The 27,173-nt window shown below is 39.5% G+C and overlaps 1 protein-coding gene and 1 non-coding gene across 3 annotated transcripts in view; one reads left to right on the top strand and one right to left on the bottom strand.

Annotated features, from left to right (window-relative positions):
* The window catches only part of LOC126369226 (solute carrier family 23 member 2), a 66,796-nt gene extending 40,344 nt beyond the window's left edge, over positions 1-26,452 (bottom strand). The window contains exons 1-6 of one of the 2 annotated variants that reach the window (XM_050013548.1): positions 26,269-26,452; positions 25,975-26,033; positions 22,784-22,897; positions 21,164-21,284; positions 18,695-18,928; positions 15,789-15,924 (exon numbers count right to left, since the gene is read on the bottom strand). In XM_050013548.1, coding sequence (XP_049869505.1) covers positions 15,789-15,924; positions 18,695-18,928; positions 21,164-21,284; positions 22,784-22,897; positions 25,975-26,031 — 662 coding nt within the window. In that variant the 5' untranslated portion in view covers positions 26,032-26,033; positions 26,269-26,452. Of the gene's footprint in view, positions 1-15,788; positions 15,925-18,694; positions 18,929-21,163; positions 21,285-22,783; positions 22,898-24,507; positions 24,740-25,974; positions 26,034-26,268 lie in introns of those variants that run through there. The other variant, XM_050013549.1, reaches the window with a different exon arrangement.
* Trnaa-cgc (transfer RNA alanine (anticodon CGC)) lies at positions 19,503-19,574 on the top strand. Its single transcript has one exon. It is a non-coding gene; the product is annotated as a tRNA-Ala (tRNA).
* Positions 26,453-27,173: the final 721 nt, after the last annotated feature.

Below are 27,173 nucleotides of genomic sequence, written 5' to 3' on the forward strand. Positions count from 1 at the left end.
TTTTCGTCCTACACCTTTCACTCCTCCTGCCAGACTGCCGTGCAACTCGTCCCTTCTACAATTCCGTACGTCCATTTCCCGCGAAAACCCCGAGCTACGATTGGTCAACGTATCGATCAACGTTAACCAATCGTTTTAAAGAATGAAGATTCCATTTTAAATTAGAGTTGCCATTTTAAGAAAAAAATAGAACTTATAATGAAATTGAAATAATAAAATTGTTGTTGTTTTTTTTAAATTAGAATAACCCTAACAATCGACCGTCCTGACATCGTAAGCGTCCCCGCATACGACCCCGGGAGGCACCCTAACAATCGGAGTTAAGACCAGTTGCACAGCCTTTACATACAATATGTTCATTAACATAAATAATGATTGAAGGTACACATATCAGAATAACTGTATACTTATGCTATTTAAAAAAGAAATTTATATAAACATATTGCATTTAAGAAAATCAATTATAATCTTATATGTTAAGTAAAGAGCCATTCTACTCACAATATTATATATATTTATATTCTACTAACTAACGAATGAATAAATCATAGTAATAAATAAGTGTTAAAACAAATTCTACAAGATACAAAATAAATATGCTTGATAGGAAGAGCATCGATTAACAATATGAGATAGCTGCTCGATTAAATTTTCGCTCAAACGATCAATTATAGAGTTAAGTCTTAACATTTCTAATACTCGATTACAGAGAAAAATCAGACTCACAAACATAGTATTAGCTCGATTAAATTACCCCAAACTCGATTATGAGGAATATAGATTTTTCGATTACTCGATTATCGAAAAATACTATCATGTATACTGCTCGATTGTTGTAAATACATTAATGCTGTCGTCCAAGAACTCGATTACTTGTGACAGTGCTTGAGTAGGTTGAATCAAACGCGAACCGATCGATCCTCGCGTCTGATCTGTAACAAAATACCAATCTGTAGTTATATGCCTCTTATAAGGGACCATACAAGCATAAATTACAATAATTACAATTTTCGTTTAAAGTAAAAACATTCGCTCATTCATTATCGTCGTTAACACCATCCGAATTTGATTCATGATCGGTTTCCTGATCATTCAGTTCTAATGCCGATATGTGTATCCACGGCTTCATGCGGTCAGCCGCGACTATAGTGGGACGCCTATTTCGACTGTTACTCATGCCTGGAATAGGGACTAATTTATATCTGTCTCTACCTAAGACCTCGGCAACACGATAAGGCCCCACGAACGTTGGCATTAGCTTTTTGCTCTGCCCGTCATTGCTGAAAGAAGTTTTAATAATTTTGACAAGATCCCCTATGCTATATGTATATGCCGGTTTCCTACCTTTGTCATATGCCAGCTTTTGTTTAATTTGTTGGCTATCAATTCTCTTTTTGACTTCCGCCCGCATTTCTGAAACGTCGCAATCACCTCGTGTCTCCGTCGCTATTTCGTCAAGAATTGGATTCTTTTCGCCACTCATACAAGGACCAAACAACACCTCGGATGGAGTTTTATCGATCGTCTTTTGAATTGTGTTATTCATTCCCCACTGAATGGTACCAATATGACTATCCCAATCCTTATCACCATGTTTTATAGCCGCTGCTCTCATTGAATCGAGAATGGTACGATTGTACCTCTCAACTTGTCCGTTTGATCGTGGGCTCGCTACAGCGTTGAGGATGTGTTTAATTCCTTTATCAAGACAGAAAGCCCTAAAACTGTGCGAGGTAAAACAACTGCCACGATCACTCACAAGACGATTGGGACTCTTAAAGGTACAGAAAATATCATCGAGAACCCTAATAGCGTTCTGACTGTTGGTGTTCCTGACGGGTTTAATGAAACAGAATTTAGTAAACCCATCCACGACGACGAGTAAGTGAGTATATCCTCTCTTCGACTTAACGAAGGGTCCAAGGTGATCAACATGCACAGTGTGAAAAGGCTGATCGACTTTTGTAATGGGGTGGAGTAGACCCTCGCGATTATCTGTATTGTTTTTAGCAAAAGCGCATTCAATACAGGAGTTAACGTATTTTTTAACAAATTTGGTCATTTTGGCGAACCAATAATTTTTCTTTATTCTCTCGAGGGTTTTCTCCACACCAAAATGGCCGATGTCATCGTGGTTCATCCGGCAAAGTTGCCACCTTGCACCCTTCGGAACCACCCAACGTAAGTTGTTTTTGTCACCGTCTATGTACCGATACAGTTTATTGCCCTTCAACACGTAATTATCCTTGATATATTGAAGTCCCTTAACATCAAGGTCAGTACTCAGTATGTCGCAGATCCGGCGTAATTCTCCGTCACCAAGCTGGAGCGTATGCAGCCAATCGTCGCCAGTGATCGACATTACTGTGGGAAATTGATCAGTGGTATTGTCATCGCTATCTATAGGATTCCTCGACAGAGCATCGACGTGACCCATCTTGACACCTGCCCTGTACTCGACTGAGGAGTCGAATTCTTGTAGCAACAGCCACCAGCGCGCTATACGGGGTATTAGATCCCTCTTTATGAAGGTAGAGCGAAGCGCGCTACAGTCTGTTACAATTTTAAATTGTTTTCCCAGCAAATAGACCCTAAATTTTCGCAACGAGCATACTACTGCCAAAGTTTCCAGCTCGTACGAGTGGAAATTTTTCTCTTCAGGTGAAGTTTGTCGGCTGTAGTATGCTACTGGACGAAAATGGTCATCTGTGTTAGAGCGCTGCAATAATATGGCCCCTATACCTTGTCGACTGGCGTCGGTGTGCAACTCCGTCTCGGCATCGGGGTCATATATCGCAAGAATTGGCCTATCAACCAAACGACTTTTGAGAGTCTGGAAAGCCCCCTCCTGTTCGTCACCCCACTCCCATGTAGAGTCCTTTTTTAGCAATCTACTAAGTGGAAAAGCAATACTAGCAAAACCTTGGATAAATTTCCTAAAATAACTAGCCAATCCAAGAAATTGACGGATGTTGTGGACACTTTGGGGTCGAGGAAAGTTCATAACACTCGATATCTTTTTCTCGCCTGGGCGCACTCCGGCTGCACTAATTTCGTATCCAAGATAGTCTATCTTATCTCGCAAAAATTCGCACTTCGAAAGATTCAGGGTGAGCTTTGCCTTCTCGATCACCTGTAACACTTCCTCCAACCGCAGCAAACACTCTGTTGCGTCCTTGCCAAATATGAGGATGTCATCAATGTAGGCCGTAGCATTCGTGAAACGTGCTGCCCCCAGTATCGAATTCATCATCCGCTGGAACACAGCGGGGGCGTTCGCTAGGCCGAACGGCATGCGATTAAACTCGTATTGACCGTCCGGCGTAACGAAGGATGTTAAGTGTTTGCACTGTTCACTAATCGGCACCTGGTAATAACCTGAAGCAAGGTCAAGTGTTATAAAACAAGCTTGTCCACTCAGACGAGCTATCTCATCCTCTATTATCGGCATCGGGTACCGCTCCTTAACGGTAACAGAGTTCAGCATTCGGTAATCTATGCAAAGCCTGAGTGAACCATCCTTTTTTCGAACTAGAAGTATCGGGCTAGCGTATTGAGAGACGGATTCCCTTACGATTCCTGCATCTAACATCTCCGCTATCATTGAGCGCACCCGTTCTCGCTCATGGTGAGACAATCTGTATGGGCGATAGACAATCGGACGCTCGCTATTTAGTTCTATGTTCATTTCAGCTGCATTTGTGCAGCCTAAGTCCTTAAGCGAAGTTGCAAAGCAATGATTATATCTATTTAATAAATGAACAAGACTCTCCTTCATGTCGTCCGATACGCTATCACCCACGCGGATTTCATTCTTATCCAGTCCTCTATCCTCAACTGCAGTTGGCTCCATGATAACTCTATTAACCACATCAACCTTTTCAGCCCTGCATAACACCGTATCGCCAGAGACGACACAGGAACCAGAACATGGGAGAACAGTGACCACGACTTGGCTATCGTTGGAATGGTGAAATCCTCCGCAAATGAGATATTCATTATTAGGCTTGCCAGCCATGACACTTTTCAAAAGAACATCGCCACTAAAGGGAGGTTCAATCCTAGCTCTAACCGAGGCGGGCCCGTAGACTTCAATCACGTCCGTCGACCTAACAGCGAGAGGCGATACCACATTTATCTTTAGATCTGGGGAAGGTAGTTCCTTGCCAACATCGATGAACTGGAGTTTGGTCGCGTCCTTGTATACAATGATGTGGGCTAGCTCGGTATAAGACTGGCCTATCAACACTGTTTTTTCCAGCAAGCTATCAGCCACCACCTTACAAAGTACCTCAGCCTCTACTCCGTCAACATTGAGGGTAAGACGTAGCTCTCCAAGTGTTTGAACAATACTGTTGCCGAATCCTTTCAAGTGACTCCGAACACCATCGTGAGACAAACCCAAGTTGCAAACAAGTGACTCCCTTACGAGTGTCGCCTCGCTCCCAAAATCTACGAAAGCTTCGAAAGTTACATTATTGATAAAAACCTTCTTGAGGAATTTGGAAGCTCGATTAGATTCGTTACACTGATCAATAGTACCACCAATACACATCGTTTTCTGCACGTTGTTGGGTTTAGAAGTCCTATCAGTTTTAGCACTTGCATAACAATTTTCTGCTAAGTGGCCAAGTAAGTTACATTTAGTGCATTTCATTATAGGTTTAGGACAGTGAAGAAAACTATGCCCTCTTTCCTTACAGTTATAACATCCTGATGCTGGGCCAGGTTTAGTACCTGGTTTTGAGTTAGACCCATGCTGACTGTTATTGTTGGTACTATCGGTCTTGTTTTTAAACTGATTTCGATCAATAGAATGATTAGTGTCTTTGCTGCTCATCAAATATTGCAACAACTCGTTAGGATGGGAACAACGTAGTGAACAGGCTCCGGACCTAAGTGTCCTATCGCTTATACCGTGAATCAAACAGTCCACCGCTCGTTTACCCACAATATCACATTGATTGAGCAGCGCTAGCTTCTCATAAAAATAAACTTCAATTGGTTCATTAAATCGGCTCTTCCTTCTAAGCATTTCCTCCAAGGCTTGACCATAATTCTGTTCGAAGGGAAATGCAGCCATGAGATTGTCTTGCCACTCTTTCCATGTGAATAAAACAGAATTTAACCCCTCATACCAGGTTTTGGCCAAACCTTGGAGTTTTTGCGTTGCAAAGTGAATAATAGTCCTGTCGTCCCATCCGTAAACAGTGGCGCACTCGTTGACCTTTTTCAGCCAGACCTCAATGCGTTGATTTTTCGCGGAGGGATCAAAATTTGGCAACATATTAGTGTGATCAATTTTAGATGTAGGCCGCGCTTCACTGGTAGACGGATGAGACGTCAGACCTTCTTTCAGGCAATTGAAAATATCAATCAAATCTTTTTTTGAAATAGAGGGGCTACGTGACCTTGTATATCCGTCGTCGTCGTTCCGGCGCTCTGCTTGCCCTCGTTGCCAACCGCGCCTGTTGTCATCACCGCACTGGCTCGATGTGGCAGGGCGTAGACTGTGGTGATCGCGGCGTCTCGGCACCTCTTCACGCTCATGCATGTCGCGTCGCATAGAAGTGGATCGACACCGCTCCGAACGAAGTAAACGCTCGCGTTCCCTCAGCAGTTCAGCTTCTAAAGCTTTGATTCGCGCACGGTCTTGCTCCAAGTCTTCATTTTGCCTGGCTGGACTTCGTAAAGTCCGCTGGCTTCGGCTCCTCTCTCTAGGGGGACTTCGAGCGTCATCACGTAGTCGACTCCGACTTCGTGAAGCTGCATCCCGTCTAGAGGTCGGAGTCTCCACTCTCCGGCCGTCGGAGTGTCGACTCTGATGGCGGTCTGGTGGCTCCATGATCTAGAACTCGCAAATAAAATCAAGTGTGAATAATCAATGACCAACACGACACACACACACAGACACATCATGATGATGATGACAGCGGACTAGAAGAAATATAGTCAGAAGGCGAGTAGTTGTCTATACAATGATTCACAATAAAATTATTCAGTTTTAGAGAAAAGAAAATACATTTTATATATATTAAAAAAAACACTGGGATAAATAAATCCAACCTCTTTAAAATAAATCCATTCAATGTTAATAACTACCGATCAGACATCAGTAATATCAAAATGGCGATTATCTCGAAAACGGTAGGTCGTAGACCAAAAGAATAAAATGTCATCCCCTCTAAAATACCCTGTTTCCGTTGGTAATACATACAGGCATATCCCATAAACCTAATCCCTGTAGGGGAGGACAGACGCAATCCATTCCCCACAATAAGCCATAACTATATTGTAGTAACAGGTTATCCAAACTATACTATGATGGCTTGAGGGAAGACATTATTCTGTACGTATATGTCTCGTTTTAACCTTCATGAAACCTAGAACGTTGTTATACTCCCTAGATTAGAACCGAGTCACATTCTAATACAGTAAGCATTTACTTCCGATCCGCATGCTTTACCTGGGGAATCGAACCCATGACCTTAGAATCACATGGCACACATTTTATATACTAGATCATGAAGACAACCGTTATGTATTCACTATAGTAAGCGGAGATTATGTATAAATTATATAAAATTGGGCGGGTACTTACGTGTTAAAATAACACTGTTGATCCCACTTCTGAAATATAAACTCACTATTTCTTGACGGCACTCACGAATTGAAAACCAAGAGTAAGCTAGTAAATCTTTTATTAACTTTATTTACACTTTCGTATTAGTATTGTTTTTCGTCCTACACCTTTCACTCCTCCTGCCAGACTGCCGTGCAACTCGTCCCTTCTACAATTCCGTACGTCCATTTCCCGCGAAAACCCCGAGCTACGATTGGTCAACGTATCGATCAACGTTAACCAATCGTTTTAAAGAATGAAGATTCCATTTTAAATTAGAGTTGCCATTTTAAGAAAAAAATAGAACTTATAATGAAATTGAAATAATAAAATTGTTGTTGTTTTTTTTAAATTAGAATAACCCTAACAATCAGTAAGTAGTAACCGGGACCAACGACTTAACGTGCTTTGGGACAATCAGGTGTTCAGCCTGTAATGTCCTAACCAAACTAGGGATCACAAACCAATTTTTGTCCGGATCGCGAGCCTAACGCTCAACCACTGGACCACGGAGGCCGGAGGCCGTCTAGGCATCTAAAATGTAAGCACATTATACAAGCGATGGTCCTAATTCCAGTACAGATGGTGTCTACAGGAATACAGCACCAATATACCTAACTCTGACCCTGTCAGAAGACTTAACAGAGAGTGTGAGGCTCTGTTTGAATGAGTCACGTATACGTCATCTAATGCGTCACAGGATATTATTCTGATTGAAAAAAAAGTAATATCAGACTCATAACATCACTAGAACTAAGTACCAGAGGCCGTTACCATGGCAACCAGGTCGCCGCCCTCCCCGTGCAACAAGTATGCTCTATCGATTTCATCTGCATCTGACGTCACGTGGCCAGAGCTATCGCAACTGCGTTTCAACTCTTTGAATTTATGCTGCCCTGGTACCTCGCTCGCGTAGGTGTCGGGTAAATGGCGTTGGAGATGACTTGCTAGACATATAAAATTGGTTTTTGGATTTCTGTATGTGTGATTTGTTAAGTGTTTTAGTTTGAACACATGCTGATAAATGGCTGTTTTTATCAACAAGTGGTAAGGGAGTCAACTGGTTGATTTCTTTTGTGTAACTTTTTATCAATATAGGCCACTCATACCTAAACTTGGATTTTTTTTTTGATAATTTACTGGACCAGTGCCCTGTTTATCAACAAGCCCTGTTTTACAAGACATTTTCTTGTAAAAATTTTCATTATTACAAGAATGTGTTTATTAAAACATGTTACAAGTGTCAATATTTATTTAACAAGTATATTTTACAATCTTTCTACTTTCTTGATAAACGTAATTTACACGTACTTGTGAGTAACTTGTAGCTTGTGAACGTGTAGACTTGTAAGTTTTGGTAAACACGGCACATGTCTTCTTTTATTCACAGGAAGGCACTTAGGTACCAACTTGTTATGATACAATTTAAAGCTGCTTGTCAACTAATTAACATCAACTGAGTAACTGGGTCAAAGATACAAATCAAGAAATGGAAGCCAGTCTAAGATGGTCAATATTATTGAGCCGCCAAAGGCCCCTGACATGGCCCATATAACGACTACTTACTTACATCATTAAGTAGTAACCGGGACCAACGGCTTAACATGCCTTCTTAAGCACGGATCATGTTTCTTTCGGACAAGCAGATGATTAACCTGTATTGTCTTAACCGTTTCCACCGGGATGCGAATCCAGGACCACCGGCCTAACGCTCAACCACTAAACCACGGAAGCCGTATTTAAATCTTATTAAATTAGTCAATGTAACAATGCAAAGTACTTAGTATGTATTATCTGTCATTCAAATTCTATGTGATTAGTGTGTGTGTCTGTGGGTAATATGTATGTAACCATAATTAAAAACTTCTGAAATTGAGTAGGTTGCTATTTAGATAACGGTATAGACCTTCCGGGCACCAGCTATAAACAAATAACCCTTGTTTACAACTTAGATATGCTACTAAAAACTTACTGGCATATTAACAAAGTTACCGACCTAACAAACTTACTGCCGGCTTCCTCCCTAAAACATAAAGTCCCCTTCAAATTAGCCTACCGCCCGTTCCTTATCGCGATAGCTAATTAATAAGATAAGATATTTATTGCATTCCTAATGTTTTTACAGAGGTGTCGCAGACAAGCGCCATCTAGCGAAAACGGTGTGTACCTAACAATTTAGCTAGCTGGCTACATCCACATTATTTTATCATAAATGAGTAGAAACAAAAATGGAGTAACAAGCCGTTTTTTTTTCCCGCTCCCTATATTCATTATCATCAGCCGTATGACGCCCACTGCTGGGCATAGGCCTCCCCCAAGGATCTCCACGACGATCGGTCCTGCGCTGCCCGCATATTCAACCAAATATATCCAAATCGAATATCTATTTCTTCTTCTTAAAAGTAGAGGAAAGTACAAACTGGAACCCTGTAAGGGCACTACAACTTAAAATTTACACAATAAATAATTAGTAAGATGATCCGTGCGTCGGAAGGCACGTTAAGTTGTTGGTCCCGGTTACTACATACTGATGTAAGTAAGTAGTCGTTACATGAGCCATGTCAGAGGCCTTTAGCGGCTCAATAGTAACCCTGAAACTAGAGTTGATGGGGTTGGTAATCTACCTCACAATCCACACGATAGAAGAAGATTTTTTTTACGGAATCATTTTACTTTTTCGGACAATCAGACAATCAGTGATTTCGACAATGTCGGAATCGGGAATCGAACATGGTTCTCCAGATCGTGTCACCAACGCTACCTCATACGTTAATCACCTTTAGGAATGACAGTGCGTTATTTTACTGGTGACCTGCTGCTCTGTCCATCCTAATAGGGATACAGGCGTGACTATATGTATATAATACGTCGAGATCGGTCCAAGATTTTGGCATGATGAGGAAACAAACAGACTTACTTTTGCATTTATAATGGATTATAATTTATAATGGATGGATTAGCTTGGTCCCCAATATGGCAGGGTTCATGTAATACTGGTTTTATATTTAATAAACCGTCTTATCACGAGCGAAAGGTTGATTATAAACCGTTCCTGGGGCGGGCGGTAATTTTCACTTTATTACGCGGGAATTTATCAACATCATTGTGAGCCATGGGCTGTGCGTTTCCCCTAGGTAGGGTGCTACGGGGGAATGTCGGATTGTTTTTTGGTGGCTTTTACAGATTTTTTATATTTAAAAAAAATAAACGTCTAGAGCCCTGTACAAGGATTTTCTTGTAAGTAACTTCTTTTCCCCGGCTATACAGGTTGTGAGAAGCTGTAGTAGTTTTAGGCGGATGAAACGTTCGTTATGTAAAAATTGGCGAATCAAAACGTAACTATGTTTTATTTGATTGTTTGATTTATTTGATTGTTTTTGAATTTCGAAAAAAGATTTAATTTCTAAAATTAATACGACGAAATATTAAATAAAAATATACATAAGCTGATGTTTTAAAACCCCATTTTATTATGTTGGAGCAGCATAATAAAATCAGATACGAGTATAATTATTTAGATTTGAATGGATCAGAGAAAGGTCACAGGAATAACATCCGGCTATTTTAAATTTGGAAGCTTCTATGCTGTTCTGGGAGCAAATAAAAAACATAGAACACGTTCAGCTGCTTGTCTTCCCGGGCATGTCGTAAAAACCGACAGAGGGATTGCGTCCTCTAACATGATGGACTAATGTTATGGGCGATAGGCTGATCCCTTATCACCATAAGGTTCATCATATACATCTTAGGACTTCGTATCAACAGTGGCTGCAAGTTGTCTTTGATTACTTGTGGCTCTGCCCACCCCATTTGGGATTACGGGCGTGAGTTTATGTATGTATGTATGGAACCAAATAATCGTAGACAACATAAGTTCTCATAAATAAGTGTTGTAATACATAAGTGTTGGTGACACCGTAACGAATACTGAGGGGGATGATTCAGAGAGTGGAATTTCCTGTCGGAAAATTGATCAAAAGTTTTGTGTTTTCTTTAATTATTTTTAATTCCATGCTTTTACCTCACTTATAATTTTTATAATTTTTATCTCACTTATAATCTGTATCATCCCTCAAAGTTTTCGTTACGATGTCACTAGCACCTTGTATTCTCAATTACGCTAGTCATAGGTACGCAAGACAACTGATGTAAGTACTATTTTTTCTGTATTAACAATACAATAACATCTTTTGTATACAATAGAAAACACTTTATTCGCGCTTTATTGGTATCATGAGGAAACCCACATTCCCAAGAAATGCGGAAGTGTTGTGTGGATGTAACCTAACCTGTATTAGGTTAGTTTTCCCTTCACGGGTTAGAAGGTCAGGCAGGCAGTCGCTTCTGTAAAACCGGACCTGTCCAATTTTCAGGTTAGATAAGCGGACCCTGTGAAACCATTTTATTGTACTGGGGTAGATACTTACAACTACACACCACTGTCTATCCCCTATGGAAATACAGGCGTGATGCTATGTTATGTTAATACAGGGCAGGATAAGGTTAGTTTATTCCGGGGGCGTGCAGGTAATACTTCCGAATAGAAGGTCAAAGGTCGACGCCCGTAGCGCTATCGATTCGCAATTTTAACCCTCGTGTACCTACAAACATGGGTGGCTATTGGTGTTTTATTCATGATACATTTTAAACATACGGACAGACGAACAGCCGGACGGACAACAAAGTGATTCTATAAGGGTTCTGTTTTACCTATTGAGGTTCAGAACCCATTACACATAAGTACATTTTATTGCTTTTTATTTTGACGTGACTCGTTGTAGGTTTGTCGCATATATGGCATTAGCTTCGTGGCCGGACAAATGGGGAGCGCTGAGAGTTCTCACCCGGTGTTCCTTCTTTCCGTCATTCTATTTTCTTTCTTCATCTACTACCACTATTCTGAACCGGCGTGCGTGTATGAAACGATTGATGAATGTGGAGGAAGCAAGAGAAGTGTGTCAGGGTGGAAACAAATGGAATTAAAGAAAGAAACATTCATTATTTTCGGACACCACAGACAGACATTACATTTAACACAGGACAGAATCCACACGCAAAATAATATAAAAAAAAATCAAATTCATAAAAAAAATAACAAGTATTTAAAAAATGCAACTGACGGCCCGACCATCCAATATAATTTCATAGTGGTGCTAATTCCTGTAAATACCATCTAATTTTATTTTAAGTTATATCTGTCATTTTCTTATCCGCCGAAAAGGAAAGGGACGGGTGATCGACAAGCATAAAATTTATGGAACACACGTCAATTTTAAGCACAAATCTAAACCAACCGTCTAAAAATTTTACATCCGTCAATAACCCGACACAGTTAAGTAGACAGCACGTCAAACGGATTGCATACCAGGGACGTACCTTTTGATTCGGCCGGGTTATTCATTCATTTACTCATTCTTCCTAAAATTAAGAGCTGTGAATCATCCGTCCCTTTCCTTTTCGACGGATATGAAAATGACGGATATAACTTAAAATAAAATTAGGCGGTGTCTGCAGGAATCGGGGCCAGTATCTGCTTACCCCTGTGGGAAATAAGCGTGAGTTTATGTTATGTATGTTTCTTTCATCAACTTGCGCGCAGACTACAGTCTATAATTCCTTATTCTTTGCTACAGTTACTTACGTATATCGGAATAAGTTATACTGTTCATTGTTCATTTACAGCCTCCATGGTCCAGTGGTTGAGCGTTGGGCTCACGATCCGGAGGCTCCGGGTTCGAAACCCGGTGGGGACATATTACAAAAATCACTTTCTGAGTTTGTTTAGGACATTACAGGCTGATCACCTGATTGTCCGAAAGTAAGATGATCCATGCATCGGCAGGCACGTTAAGCCTTTGGTCCCGGTTATTACTTACTGATGTAAGTATGCAGTCGTTACATAAGCCATGTCGGGAGCGTTTGGCGGCTCAGTAATAACCCTGACAGCAGGGTTGATGAGGTTGGTAGGTATTCCACCTCACAACCCACACGATAAGAAGAAGATACTGTTCATTATTAATCAGAATCAGGAGTTCCGCAGGGTTCTCATCTGGGTCCAATACTATTTACTATTTTTATAAACGATATTACAGATCGTATCAAGCATTGTCGGAAGTCCCTTTACGCTGATGATTTGAAAATCTATAGTCTTGTCAAGTCTCCTTGATGTTGCCCTCGTGCAAGCTGATTTATTAGATGAAGTTAAGGCCTGGTGTGACTCTAATTATATGATTCTTAATGTCAAGAAATACTTTCATATAAAATATACCCGGTAGAAAAAACCACTTGCTTCTGTGTATAAGATGGGCGACGTCACATTGGAAGAGATTGTGTAATTTTAATTTTGCTTTATTTTTAAATACTTACCCTTAATTGTATCTATATCTCTTGTACATATATCTCTCTTTCTCTCTATTTAAGAGCTGCGCTCTTGTCGGTGAAGTAATCGCCATTCCATATATATCAGTCACAATACCGTAACCTTCTAAATGTAAAAATGTTTCAATGTACGTGACGTGGCTGTACTTTATAACTAAATAAATAAATAAATTAATCCCGTGCCCTCGTGAACTTAACCCGTCCGTCCCTATTCTCAGTCTCCCAATAGCCTATTATCCTATTACCCGTATAATTTACAGACCAGTCACGCGTATGACCAATACGTATTGGTACGGCTTCCTGCCAAACTGCCTAATCGTCGGACAATCAATTACAACACACCCTCAACCCTGGAGGGTTTCTGTTTCTGACATTCTAATTCAAGGGCAAGCTGCTTTTTTATTCTTCTATCGTATGGTCTTGAGATGGGTTACCAACCTCATCTACCCTGGTGTCAGGGTTATTATTGAACCGCCAAAGGCCTTCCCGTGAAAAAGGATCATCTTACTTTCGGACATTCAGGTGATCAGTCAACAATCTCCTCACCAAATCAATCTCTTATAGAGATTGTTATGATGTCCCCACCGAGATCCGAACATGGGACCTCCGGATCGTCAGCCCTTGATCACAATCTCAGCTAATGGTAAGTGAAAATATGGCATAAAGAGGTATACATATTGTTACCTAGCAAATTCCAATTCACTATCGTTTTGAAGAAGAGTGAATAGGCAGGGATAAAGGGGGGAGATAATATGAAGACGGCCCAGCAGTGCGTACACCGGGGCACTGTGATCTGCACACGTGCATAGTACAACTGGCTTGACCTCTCTACCCTAGCAGCTTCTCCTGACATCATGTTGGAACATGAGTTTGTCGCTTGGCGGCTTTGTCTGGAGGTAACCAGCCACGGCCGAAGCCTACTGTAAACGTGTCACTCTATTAGCACCAGGGATCACATGTCTCAAGAGTAAATGTTCAGACGTGAGTGAGTTCAATACCTTAACAGTATTTTTAACTTTCGAAAGAAATCTAATCTAATCTAGCCTACAAGATCCCATTGGAGAGCAAAGGCCTCACCTTCCTCTAGCTATTTCACGCACTCCAAATACATAGAAAACGGGAAATTCCGGCTGGCTTAAAACTAGACTAGACTCTACACCAGATTATAAAAACATTCACAAAGGGACATAGGGTGGTATTAATAAACTAATCTCAGCTTTGAGACTGCCCTCAAGATCATGTCAATGTGACAGTTCTTATATAAAAACAGGGACTTGAGCATGATCTTGAGGGCAGTCTCAGCTGAGATTGTTTTATCAATACCACCCATACAACACCAACATACAATTAAATCAAAAGTGCAAAAGGCGACCTTATTGCTAAGTTACCAATGCATGAAATGATGCTACGAACATCTATCTATCTACTCAGCCTGTATCCACCCACTGCTGGGTATAGGCCTCCTCTCTTTCACGCCATCCGTTCCGGTCCTGTGCAAGTCTCAGCCATTGAACATGGACATAACAAAAACAAAACCTGGCATTCACTATCGTATTCACCTTTGCTGTCGTGTGCATAGTTTTGGCTTTGTTTAAAATAACGTTTGCATTTTTCCGCTCATCTGTACTCGTACTATATTTTTTTCCGTGTTTCTGTATTTTAGCCCGATCAGCTATTTTGCAAAGGAAAAAAATATGCAAATATTTTTTGCTTGTTTACTTCCAGCATGAATATGAATATTGCATTAAGTTTTCCATCGCATAAAATATATTGTTTTCAATTTTCAACTGCCATTATTACAAACAAAAGTTTCTGTAGATGCTATTTTCGTAACAGGAAGTGTTCTTAAAATTAAAGGCATAAATAATTGATTACATTTAATAAATACGAGCCCGACCACCAACCAACCCGCAATGGAGCAGCGTGGTGGAGTATGCTCCATACCCCCTCCGGTTGATTGAAGGGAGGCCTGTGCCCAGCAGTGGGACGTGTATAGGCTGTTTATGTTAAGTACGAAAGAGCGCAGGTATTTGCATTATGAAATCAACAATATAATATAATTTGAACTACAATCGTGCTAAATGACGAAATTGAATTTGAATTTGAATGACCGAAGGAGGTCTCGAAATTTCTCGAATAAAGTTACGCCGTTATCGCTACCAGATTTTACTCTACTTAAGAGTCGCTTTTGGTAACTGTTTAGAAGCATCTTGTTTGATGCATGATATTTATAAAATAGGTTACATAAATTGGTAGATGATAAATAGTATAACGTACCTTTTATACATATGTATAACCAAATATGAAATGTGTTCCTTGTTTTAGAGGTGAACTGAGGTATAAGGCGGCGATCACAATAGATCCCTTTAATCCACGTTCGTAACTGACTTTTGGTAACTAGATACGAACATGGATTTTTATTCTTGCTTGGTAACCAGTTACGACAATGGAATTTACTTGTCGTTTTTGTAACCATGTTTCATAACCAGCTACTAAAATGTTTTTTTTTTCTCTGTTCATAACTGGTTATTAATTACTTAATAAATAGTTTATCCACTTTCGTAGCTGAGTTTACGAAAATTTTTTTTTTATTAACTTTGTTGTTCCTAACTTTTTTATTAAAACAGAATTATATCTGTTTTATTCTCATAACATCTAAGTGCTGATATATTGGGAATTATAGTTTAAAAGGGTAAAAGAGGAAATATTTTCTGCCTTACAGGTTGGAGTTTAAAAAAATCTGTAATTACTTATATTATACAAGCTAAATGTGTTAAGTAAAACTCACCCAGCGGCAATGCCCCACTGCTGGGCGGCTGCCTCAGCCGCGTGGTCGAAGAGCGTGAGGCCCACTAGTGAGACCGTTGGCACGATAGTCAATGGGGTCACGTAACGCAGCAGGGAACCGATCACGCCGAAATAACCTGGGATAGAAGCATCAGTTAGACAGAGGGTTATAAAATCTTCTGTTAATACTTTCCGGTCAAAGGTAAAAGAACACTTTCTACAATGCCAGTTAAGCGGTGATACAACCTATTAAAAATATTCATGCTTCATGTAAGCCATATATAACTCACATACATAATACACACACATACAGTATAATACATAATATACAGAATTATTAATTTATTTATTTTTCTTATTATTTTCTTTTTCCTCAAATACTTTATATTACGGTTTAGGTACGTAATAATTCAATTACTCTTCCACTATCTTCTCCCTATCATTTGTATGCAGACGATCTTCAAATCTATACCCAGGCTCCTTTGTGTGATCTCTCTGATGCAATACAGGTGACCAACAAAAATCTAAAGTGCATCGCAGACTGGAGCCACTCTTATGGCCTAAAGGTCAATCCTACCAAGACTCAGACCATTATAATTGGAAGTCGCTGGTTCGTGTCTAGAATTGACTTTAATACTTTGCCCCCTATAACGTTTGACGGTGTACATGTTCCGTATAGCCATACTGTTAAGAATCTGGGCATTATCTTTGACGAGTGTTTCTCCTGGAAACCTCAGGTGACGGAAGTTAGCAGGAAGGTGTTTGCCGCGTACGGGTCGCTAAAGCGTCTAAAAAACCTCTTGCCGACCAAAACCAAGATCACTCTAGCACAGTGTCTCGTCCTGCCTATTTTAGATTACGCGGACGTTTGTTACCCGGATCTCTCTGTGGAACTAGTTGCAAAACTTGAACGATTACAAAACCTATGCATAAGATTTATTTTTGGCCTGCGGAAGTTTGATCATGTTTCCGACTACCGTGCGAGGCTTGGGTGGTTACCGATTTATCGTCGGAGAGACTGCCATATCCTGTTCCTTCTATATTCCGTCCTTTTTAACCCTAAATCTCCTTGCTATCTTAAAGATCGCTTCGTCTTTCATTCTTCCACTCTTACCCGCAACCTCCGTTCATCCAACAATCTGTCTCTAAATATTCCTTCCCATTCCTCAACTTTCTACTCCAAGTCTTTCACGGTGCAAGCCGTCCGATTGTGGAATTCTCTGCCTGAAAGCATTAGGAGAGCTTCGTCATTGGAGTCCTTTAAACGGCAAGTCAAGGCGCATTTCCTTACCTCTATTTCCTCTTCATCTTCATAATCTATCTACTCCTTTTCTTCCATAGTATATGTAGTAGTTTAAGTAGTGATATTTATTTATTATAACAATTATAATTATGTGTATTATTATTATGTAGTTTATGTAGTCAAAAGTGTATTTATTTTTATATGCACAAGTATTCCCATGCTGCACTATCCCGCTATATTACCTAATATTCAATATCTCCTATACTTAAAGGTTGCCTGGAAGAGATTGCTACTTAGCAATAAGGCCGCCTATTGTACTAATTCTATTTCTCTTTTGTTTTGTATTTTGTTTTTTCCTGTTTGTGCAATAAAGTATTTGTTATGTTATGTTATGTTATGTAATTATGTGCTTAGACTTTAGAGCCCAGTTCTTTTTGTTTTACTGTATTTTGATTCCCCAACCGGCTGCAGCTGAAAATCAGCGTCATAGTCTTGCTACAGCTAGGCCGTGACATTTGCTGAGCTGAAGCCGTTTCGGCACTATGTATAATTATTATTTTTTTTTTGTTAATTAGTGTTAAGTATGCCGAATAAATATTTTCTTTCTTTCTTTCTTTCTTTCTATAACACCTAATAGTCAACTTTATTAAGAAGCAAAAAGAACCCAAATAAGTATTTTACATTTTTAACAGGGGATCGACATAGGATGTAGAAGCAACTGAAACAGCAGGTTAAATTGTTTGTGTATGTACTGCTGTTGATGCACCATAATAAATAAATACCAAAGCGGACCCCCTGAAAACCGGATGAACGTTATAAGGTACTTGCACCGTATAAGGACCACCTTTATTAGAATCGATATAAATTGGAATTTTAATGGTTTTTCTACTTAAAATCTTTAAAATAATTAATTTTATGGAGAATCTAACCATGCCAAATATTTGCACAAATTAGTATAATATTTATCTATCGAAAAAGCCTCTTAAAAAGTCTACGTTAGGCCAAATTAGGAACCCGGGTTGCTAATGTCAAATTGGCGGTGATAAATCAAAATACCGCGACTGAAATTTGGCTATGGGTTGTTTAGGATATTGCGAGAGAAACTTGATGCAGTTTCTAAAACGGCAAGTGGGAGTTTTCGCTCACGGTCTAAGGACCGTAACTTATTAGGAACCGGCCCTTATTCGGTGCAAGTATCTTAAAAAATATTAATAATGATATCATAACATAAATAGCTCACGACTATATACCAATTAGTGTAGGCGAGGTACATTAATCGCAAGATGAACTAAGTACCCAAACCTCATCGAGTTTTCTGCTAGACCAACGTGATAGGTGATGAGCCGTATCGCCATTTAAATATTGGATCCAACTGGGTTAGTGAAAACTGCACTTAAGATAAATTAATATATCATTGGTGCAAAAAAGGTACCGGGGTTCAAACCGGCGGTCACTGGTTGAGAAGCAAGCCGGTGTACGGTCACGAGCATTAATATTATTAATGTATACACTTTGGTATCATGTCACATTAACTTTTTTAACAAATTGAACTGGAAGTCTCACTAAATGTCAAATATGTTAGTGCGACAGAGTCCTAAAGTGGGTACATTATATTGCTCATGACTGTTCCACAGACCACAGTGACAGTGAATAATGATAGCTACCTAGAAATAGTTGGAACAGCGCGGAGACAGCGATGGCGCCGGAGAGCTCGCACATCCTAAGGGTCCAGGTGTCGCGACGCTGCTGCTGCGTCATGGCAGCCAGCGCAGCCGCGTCTGGACACTGCCACGCCGGCAGGCCCAGGATCGCCAGCGTCGGCACCAGGAACGAGATCGTCCCGCCCTGCACGATCGGCAGACGGCAGCCGAAGGTTGCTTGGAGCCAGGTTATTAGGCCTATAAAAATAAAAAAAAAATCGTATTAAAGTGAAAACCACGTAAGGAACTTTTTGAAAAAATCACAAACGGATGTAATTTTGTTAACGAAACCTCGCAATAGACAAGTCAATATTTGTGGTGTCAATTAATTACCCGGATTAAAAAAAAAATATAGGCTCGCGATTGACCGCAATCTCACCTGACGGTAAGTGAAGATGTGTCCAAGGGTGGATCACGCTTACCTAGCAAATGATTATTCACTCTAGCCTTGAATACTATCAGATTATAACGAGTTGGAAAAACAGACGACGACAGACAGTTCCAGTCCTTTGCTGTTCGCATCAAAAAGGAATTGATAGAAATCGAGATTTTGTTAACAAAAATCACATCAGATAGTGTTTTTTCAAAGAGGCACTTACTTGGACGATTTATGTCTAATCATAATGTACAAAGTCGCTGTGTATCAATATCAATCCGTACGTGAACTCATTCGGTCAATGTACCTGCAACCTTAACCACAACAAAAATGAAAGTTAAGTAACTTTCAAGGCACACGATAAAGTGATTGCTATTTTCGTCCAATCAGTCATCTGGGGATGTAACTCAGTGGTAGAGTGTCTGCTTCGCATGCTGAAAGTCCTGGGTTCAAATCCCAGCATCTCCAAATTGACTTTTTGTAACTTTAATTTTCAATATTCTATCATCATGTTTTACATTTTTTTTTACACTCCGTGTTATCACAGTCGCTGCGCAAATGTTAGATTGTAACTTCAACGTAATAAAACATAATGCCTGAACAAATTGTGTGAGCAAACTTACTTTATTTGTTGCTAATAATTTTATAGCAGGCGTTTTCTCTTCGTTATTTATGTGGTTTTGGGTTGTTTTATAATAATGAGACCCGGCGGAGAAAAAACCCACTAGAAGAATAAACCTAAGAAAGCATCACGCCTGTATCCCATGGAGCATCAAGTCCCATGCAATAGGGGGTGAGCCTATTGCCAAAAATCCTGTAAACCACGTGATATCAATTTCTATGATCTGCACATTATAGGGCATCTCACTGGGTCAAAGATAAATTATAAAATGCTAATCCAGAAAAAGAAGCCAGTCTAATATCAACAAAAATCTGTATTAATTTACTTTTCGACTTATTTTCTAATTTTATTTATGAATTAAGCAACAACGAGTACGACTTTTGACAGGTTTTATTGCTGACGTCACAGGATAGTATTTCCATACAAACTCCAAAGAAAACTTTCGTTTTGACGTTTCGTAAAAAGTATCTCATTTGAGTAGTAAGTATGTTCATAGAATTCGAATTCAGTGGTAAATATGTATTGCTTTAACAGTGCGGAAAATTTACATTCCTTCCTCTTTAATGCCGTGGTCATTAAAATCTATTTTACAATGCAATAAAAGTTATCTATGCAGCGGATTACAATATTATCATAGAACTTATATACATATAATAATCTAGAACACACAGTGACACAGACAAGACATGATTTATTTATCTACCTTGAACGAGACTTGAGAAACGTGTACATGTTTATGGTTTATTTGAACTTTGTATTTTGAATTCTTTGAGAAGTCGTTTGTTTTTGATGGCTGATTGAAGCCCACGACGTCCAAGACGGGCCACATAAGTAATTTTGTCTATTAGGGCTATCGATTTGTCTTCGGAGGTCCGTCAGGACACCAGAAGAAGTTTGCTCCCTTTGTTTCCTACTCATTAAAATGTTGTCTCTTTATTTAAGAGTTGCGCTCTTGTCGGTGGAGTAATCGCCTCCATTTTCATTACTCCATAGATAGGGCGTGTAGAACGGTGGTTGCCCCAATCGCCTTCCGTTCCGCAGTACAGCGACCAATTTCTCAATCGGTGATGTTCTAGCTAGAGCCCTACCAGAATCCATTTCCTCGGCCTCCAATCAGTATTGATACCGCTGTTGCCCGGCATCAGGGGTGCGCTTTTGAAGTAGCGGCGCCTACTCGCTACGTCACAAGATCGTCATAGAACCTAAGCAGCATTATATAGGTTAGCCCATCCCATCATCGTCATTAAAAAGTAAATGCAACGGAATTCGTACCTCTATTTTAACCGTCTGAAAACCCCCAACGTATCATAAATTCTTACTCCCAACATAACACGCGCTTTATACTACCCTATTTACGAACGTATTTGTATGAACTCTTCTTTTTGTAAAGTTAAGCAGCTGAATATCGTCAGAAAAATAAATAAATTAATCTTACCAGTAACAAAGATCATGGTGGAGATGATGTTGGAGCGGTCAGGGTCCGTCTCCAGCATGCACAGTGCGGGGCACAGGATGAACGGGATCGCCACTATTGCGCCGATCATCGTCAGGTAATGCTAGAAGAACAAAAATAAGCAACATAATCGAATGAAGACAACAAAATATGCTTTAAAATCGAAACGTTTCCGAATTTTTGCTCAACAAAATACTAGTTCAGGTAATTGATAATATTTTTTCTGATAATCCCTACGAAATATAAACTAGCGATGTTTCGATTTTTTGATGAGAAAGGAGATCATCGGATTTCGGCCCAGAAGTCAAAGTGCCGGCCAAAAAATAATTTTGCTATATTTCGTTAGATCTTATCCTTATGAGTATTTATTACTATGGCACCAAAGCTGTAGTCTCAATATCTTCGGTTTTATTCGAATTAAAAGAACTGGATTTTTCATACATTTCGTTTCGCTGGCTGACATTTTCCCATATGAACCAAAACGGAAAGAGAGACGAATTAAAGTCATAATAATGGTCAAAAATGTTTCGCGCCAGATTATTAAATGTTCTAAAGGTCCTTTGTAATCAGCCGTACCGCAATTTTTACCCAAAGCACTTTATTTTTAAACAAAATAAATAAGAAATCAAGATTTTTAAAATAAACAAAAAGCCAAACTAATGATTGTACACGTTTGGTGCTATAGAAAAAAATGTTAATAGGCATCTACTCGATACTCTCTACATGGTATTTTTGCTGGTCGGCACTTTTCACATTTGAACTAAACCGGAAATTCCAATAAAAGTCAAAATGATGGTCATAGATGTTTGGTGTCATATTAAAAAATATTGAGAAGCAACTATTAGACAGATTCGACGTATTTTTTTCGATTGTCGGCATTTTAACATATTAACCAAAACGGAAAGTCCAATAAAAGTCAAAATAATGGTCATAGAAGTTTGGCGCCGTACTAATAAATGTTCTAAAGGTCCTTTGTAATACGCCTGTATCCCTTTTTTTCCCAACGGACATAATATTTTTTTTTATAAAATGTATGAAAAATCGTGATTTTTAAAATCCAATTAAAGCCAAACTAATGGTTATACACGTTTGGTGTCATAGTAAAAAATGTTCAGAGCTATCTACTCGAAAGGTTCGACACATTTTTTTTCTCTGGCCGGCCCTTTCAAATTTGGGCCGGCCAAAGTATGGAGAGCCGATGATCTCCTTTATTGTGGCTGGTCTTTCGACAAGTGCGTACCTACGTGTCTGTGTGTCGCTTTCACACCAATTAGGTACAGACATAGATTAGACCTTCGGAAAGAAAATAGGATAGTTTTATATATTATATTATCTAAGGGTGGAATAAACATGCCGCGTTTGATAACCGACATCCAATCGAGTCGCGGGCGGAAATATAGTATTATACGTATATTGTCTGTGTGTATAAAGGGTATACTTACTACCTACCTCTGAGACGGTACGCGTGGGTAATAGGTACCACAACACTTAACACATCAAACGAACTTATAGCTCTAATGAAGGCTATATCACTAGTGCGAAGTACCAGGGGAACATAATTAATTAGAAGTAATTATCTTAAAAGCGTCGTATAGTCCTAACCTGCAGAGCCATAAAGATGCACAGGTACCATGGCGGCACGTCGTCAATGCCGTAGGTGACGGTGCCTGTACGACCTGCATCGCCGTTCTGTTTGCCTGGTACTTCTTCTGGGCCCTGCGAACCAAGAAATAATTATACTCTACTTCCCAGTGGAGACAGAGAAGTTACTTCCACTCGTCCAGCTCGTGTCAGAAGGTTAGGGTTCGAGTCTCGGTGAAGACATGTCACAAAAATCCCTTTGTCATCCCTAGTTTGGTAAGGACATTAGAGGCTGACCACCTGATTCCCGGGTGAGAGCCTTCAGCGCTCCCCATTTGTCCGGCCAAGTAGTTAATGCCATCTGCGGCAAATCTACAATAAGTCACGTCAAAAAAAAAAAAAAAACCACCTGATTCTCAGAAATTAAGTGGATCGTGCTTCGAAAGGAAAGTTAAGCCGTTGGTCCCGATTACCTGCTACTTTCTGATATAAGTACGTAGTCGTCACATGAGCCATGTCAGAGGCCAGAGTTGATGTTGCTGAGGCTGGTCATCCACCACCTCATAACCCACACGATAGAAGAAGCTCGTGTTAGAAGGACACCAGCGCATTTTGATGATTAACTGATTTATGAAGGAGAGGTGAATGTACCTAAAAGACTTCCTTCTATTGTCTTTGCTTGGCATTGTCTTCGGTCTTCAAACTACTCATTTGTGACTTGTAAATTGTCTTTTCTAGATAATAACATAGTAAGGTACATACATACCTATACGTATCCAAACTTACGCATGTTTCTCTATGGTGTAACCAGAGTTAATAAATAAGTGGCATGACACTATTAAATAATTAATACGATTTTTTCTTTCTAGATATAACGCCTGAATATCACGCAAAGGAAGCAGTTAAGTAGGTACCTAAGTACGGAAATACTATGGAAAATTTCCTGGATAACTAACTTTGTATACAAAATGTTAGCACCTCTGTGTAATACCTACGATAAACAATTAGGTAGTTACTCTACACGAACACAACGTGAACCCTCGTGCGTATAAACAAACTGAGATAATCTACCGGTTGTTTGAACTTTAAAACACCTTATTCCATATCTCATTAAATCTAAGGTAACTGACCTCATAAAAGTTTTCAAAGCGCGGTAAAATAACAGAAAGAAAGAAGTCCCGCGGATTTTAATGGAATTGCCAAGTCATATAAGTAATAAGTCTAAACAGATACTTCTTGAGCAAGGTAACATAACATAGCTTCACACATGTATCTCCAAAGGGGTAGGTAGACGTGTACCGTTGTACAGAAAAACCCATTTCTCGTCACCTATGTTCAAGACTCAAGACCCTTGTAATAGGAGGCGAGCCTATTGCTATTAACCAAGCACAAATCCTGTAAACCACCCTACCCAAACATGAATTCAAACTCATGAAGTCATAATACTTAGACCTTGTTCAGAAGACGCGATTTACCTATTCGCGTTTTCATACCACAGAGTAATTTGATTACTTTATACATTCCTGCATGCTTGGAGAAGTGCGTCTGTATCCTTACGATGTTAAGTACTCTGTGGTATGACAACGCGTGTAAATCGCGTCACCTGGACAAGGACTTAGTAATTAGACAGAGATAGATAGATAATACTGAGGTTAAATTATATCAAACATGTGTCGCTGTGTTTTGCCGCCAAGTTCGATAGACGTGTTGTAGAAGTAACTTTAATAAACATAAATAAACCATACCAAAGCGACAGCAGAGTACGAATGCCTTCGTTCTTCCATGCCAATCAACACTATTAAGTACTTAATATTCACTGTAAAACTATTTAAACATGAAACATCGACCACGAAACACGTAAAATGTAAAAACACAGCATGCCAATTGGAAATAGAAAAAAATGCATCTTCCTTCCCTTTTACACATTCCAATCTACAAAACCTGTCCTTTTCTAGCCCACGTGCAAAAAAATACACTTCCTATTACATAGGCAGTAAAAATCGGAATCATTTGACGCTGCTGCGAAACATTTTTTTTATGCAAACGTACGCTTAGGTTTTGTAGCTAATTGGTTTTTGTGATAGAAGACTAATGCTTTTAGGTTTAAGACTCAGTTTGGGATGCAGTGGCTAGCAGGTATTTGAAACTGTAATAAAATTGTGCACGTAATCAAAATGTGCGGTCATATTAACGTTCCTATTCACTACAGAAAACTTCGTATATACAAGTTACTTACCTACGTACTTACTACGTTGCGTGCGGTAGATAGGTATAGGTACTTTGCTATCTATCATGGTATACCTACTTACTATCTATGATTTCCTTGAGTTTGTTACAATAGGATTACAAATATGGCAAACAGCGTTAAACGCTCAGTTTCTAGGCACCTTAATCAACTGAAGGAATATGGAGTACCTATACTCTTTGCCCCACGCTATTATAAAGGAAACAAATCTTACTTTGTTGCAATTGCCTTTATAATTTTATCAGGAATCAAGATTGACCTGACATTTACAATACGCCCATACATACATAAACTCACATCTGTAATTCCTAATGGGCTGGGCAGAGCCACAAGTAATCGGAAAGCAACTTGCAGCCACTGTTGATACGAAGTCCTAAGATGGTGATGAGTGTTATGGTGACAAAGGATCACCATACCTACCTATATTAATCTTTATTCAGTAGGTAACATAGTTACACTTTGAATCGTCAATTTTTACATAACGAACGTCTCATCTGCTTAAAACTACTGCAGCTTCTCACAACCTGTATAGCCGTGGAAAAAAAGCTGCAAGAAAAACCTCGGTACAGGGCCCTAGACTTTCTTGAAAAAAAAAACATAAACATAAATAGCCTAATACGTCCCACTGAGCATACCCCACCACACTGCTCTACAAAAAAAATATTGTCCATCATGTTAGAAAAGACATAATCCATCTGTCGAATTTGCGACATCCCCGGGAAGGCAAGGAGCTGACTGAAGGTGTTCTATTTTTACACACAATACATTATGATATATTTCACGAGATGTCTAATTACATGAGTGTTAGCAGAGGGTAGGTATTAGGTAGGTACCTATCTGTACCTATTTGAGCCACCAACTTACCTATTTTATAATATTTGTCTTAGAACAAGTCATCATTATGCTAAATATTGGTACGTAGGTACCTACTTAACTGTAAGAAAATAAAAGTAGATTAGGTACTTACCGTTACCGCATCCGACACAATGTTGTTAAGTCCGATCTGGATATTATGGTGCACCATTCCTAAAGGGAAGTTATTAGTGAATTATTTATTTTAATTTTACTATACCTAAGTAAAATCTCTTTTATTATTAACTTTGGCAAACAACTGGCAGCATTGTTCGAAAAAATACTCCGGAAGCCTTTTACTATATTTTTTTTTTTACTTTTTTCTTGTACAAAGGGTTTAATTAAAATTTGAATTTATTCGGCCCGCGTTCGATAAAAAACCTAATTTATTATTTTATTGAACACTTACCGGAGAGTTAAATAAAGACGATTAAAAGATGAAATTGCGCACGGAATCTGTTCACTCAGCCACAATCCACTCGTTGATATGATCACAAACGACAAAGAAAATGATTGGTACTATTTAGATAAGAGATTGCTACATGAGTGAGGTATAACAGTGACGGGCGCCTCCGACTGATCAGTGCTAATGAAACGAGTCAACGACAATTATTGTACCGATACGTCGAACTCGAAGTAACAAGATACATATCATAATACGTGCTACATTTTCAACTGCCAATGTTCTGTTTACTGTTTCATCTTCCGTGAATTTATTGCTTTTGTTTTGGTGATAGCCCTGTTCAAAGAACGCATGATTCACATCGTAGCGTCCCTGTTTTGAATCCCGGCTCTGCCCCTAAACCACTGAATTCGACTTTGTGAGTTTGAATCTTTGGATTCATGTTTGGATCATAGATAATTCATATCAAGAGGTTCCCAGGATTTGTGCCCGGATGATAGATAGGACTTTAGCTGGAGAGTAGGTGTACTAATACACCTTTGCCTACCCCTTTGGGAATACAGACGTGATGTTGTTTCCAAGGTGTATGTATGCCATCCTACGTTATGTTACATGACAACGAGCATATATTTATACCTTTTTTTTTTTGACGTGACTTATTGTAGATTTGCCGCAGATGGCATTAACTACTTGGCCGGACAAATGGGGAGCGCTGAAGGCTCTCACCCGGTACAACGTTTAAGACAACAGGCCTGAGGGTGCCCAGTTGGGCGCGAACCTCGGCTCAGGGCGTCGTCTGAGAAGAAAAATATTTGAAAGAATTAATCGACCCTAGTGGGTCGATAGCGATAAGCGCTGAATGAGGGAAATCGTCGACCACGCCGGCGGGGTCGGTATCGGGGTCCTAAAGT

This window comes from Pectinophora gossypiella, chromosome 8 (assembly GCF_024362695.1).
Source record: "Pectinophora gossypiella chromosome 8, ilPecGoss1.1, whole genome shotgun sequence".
NCBI classification, from domain to species: Eukaryota; Metazoa; Arthropoda; class Insecta; order Lepidoptera; family Gelechiidae; genus Pectinophora; species Pectinophora gossypiella.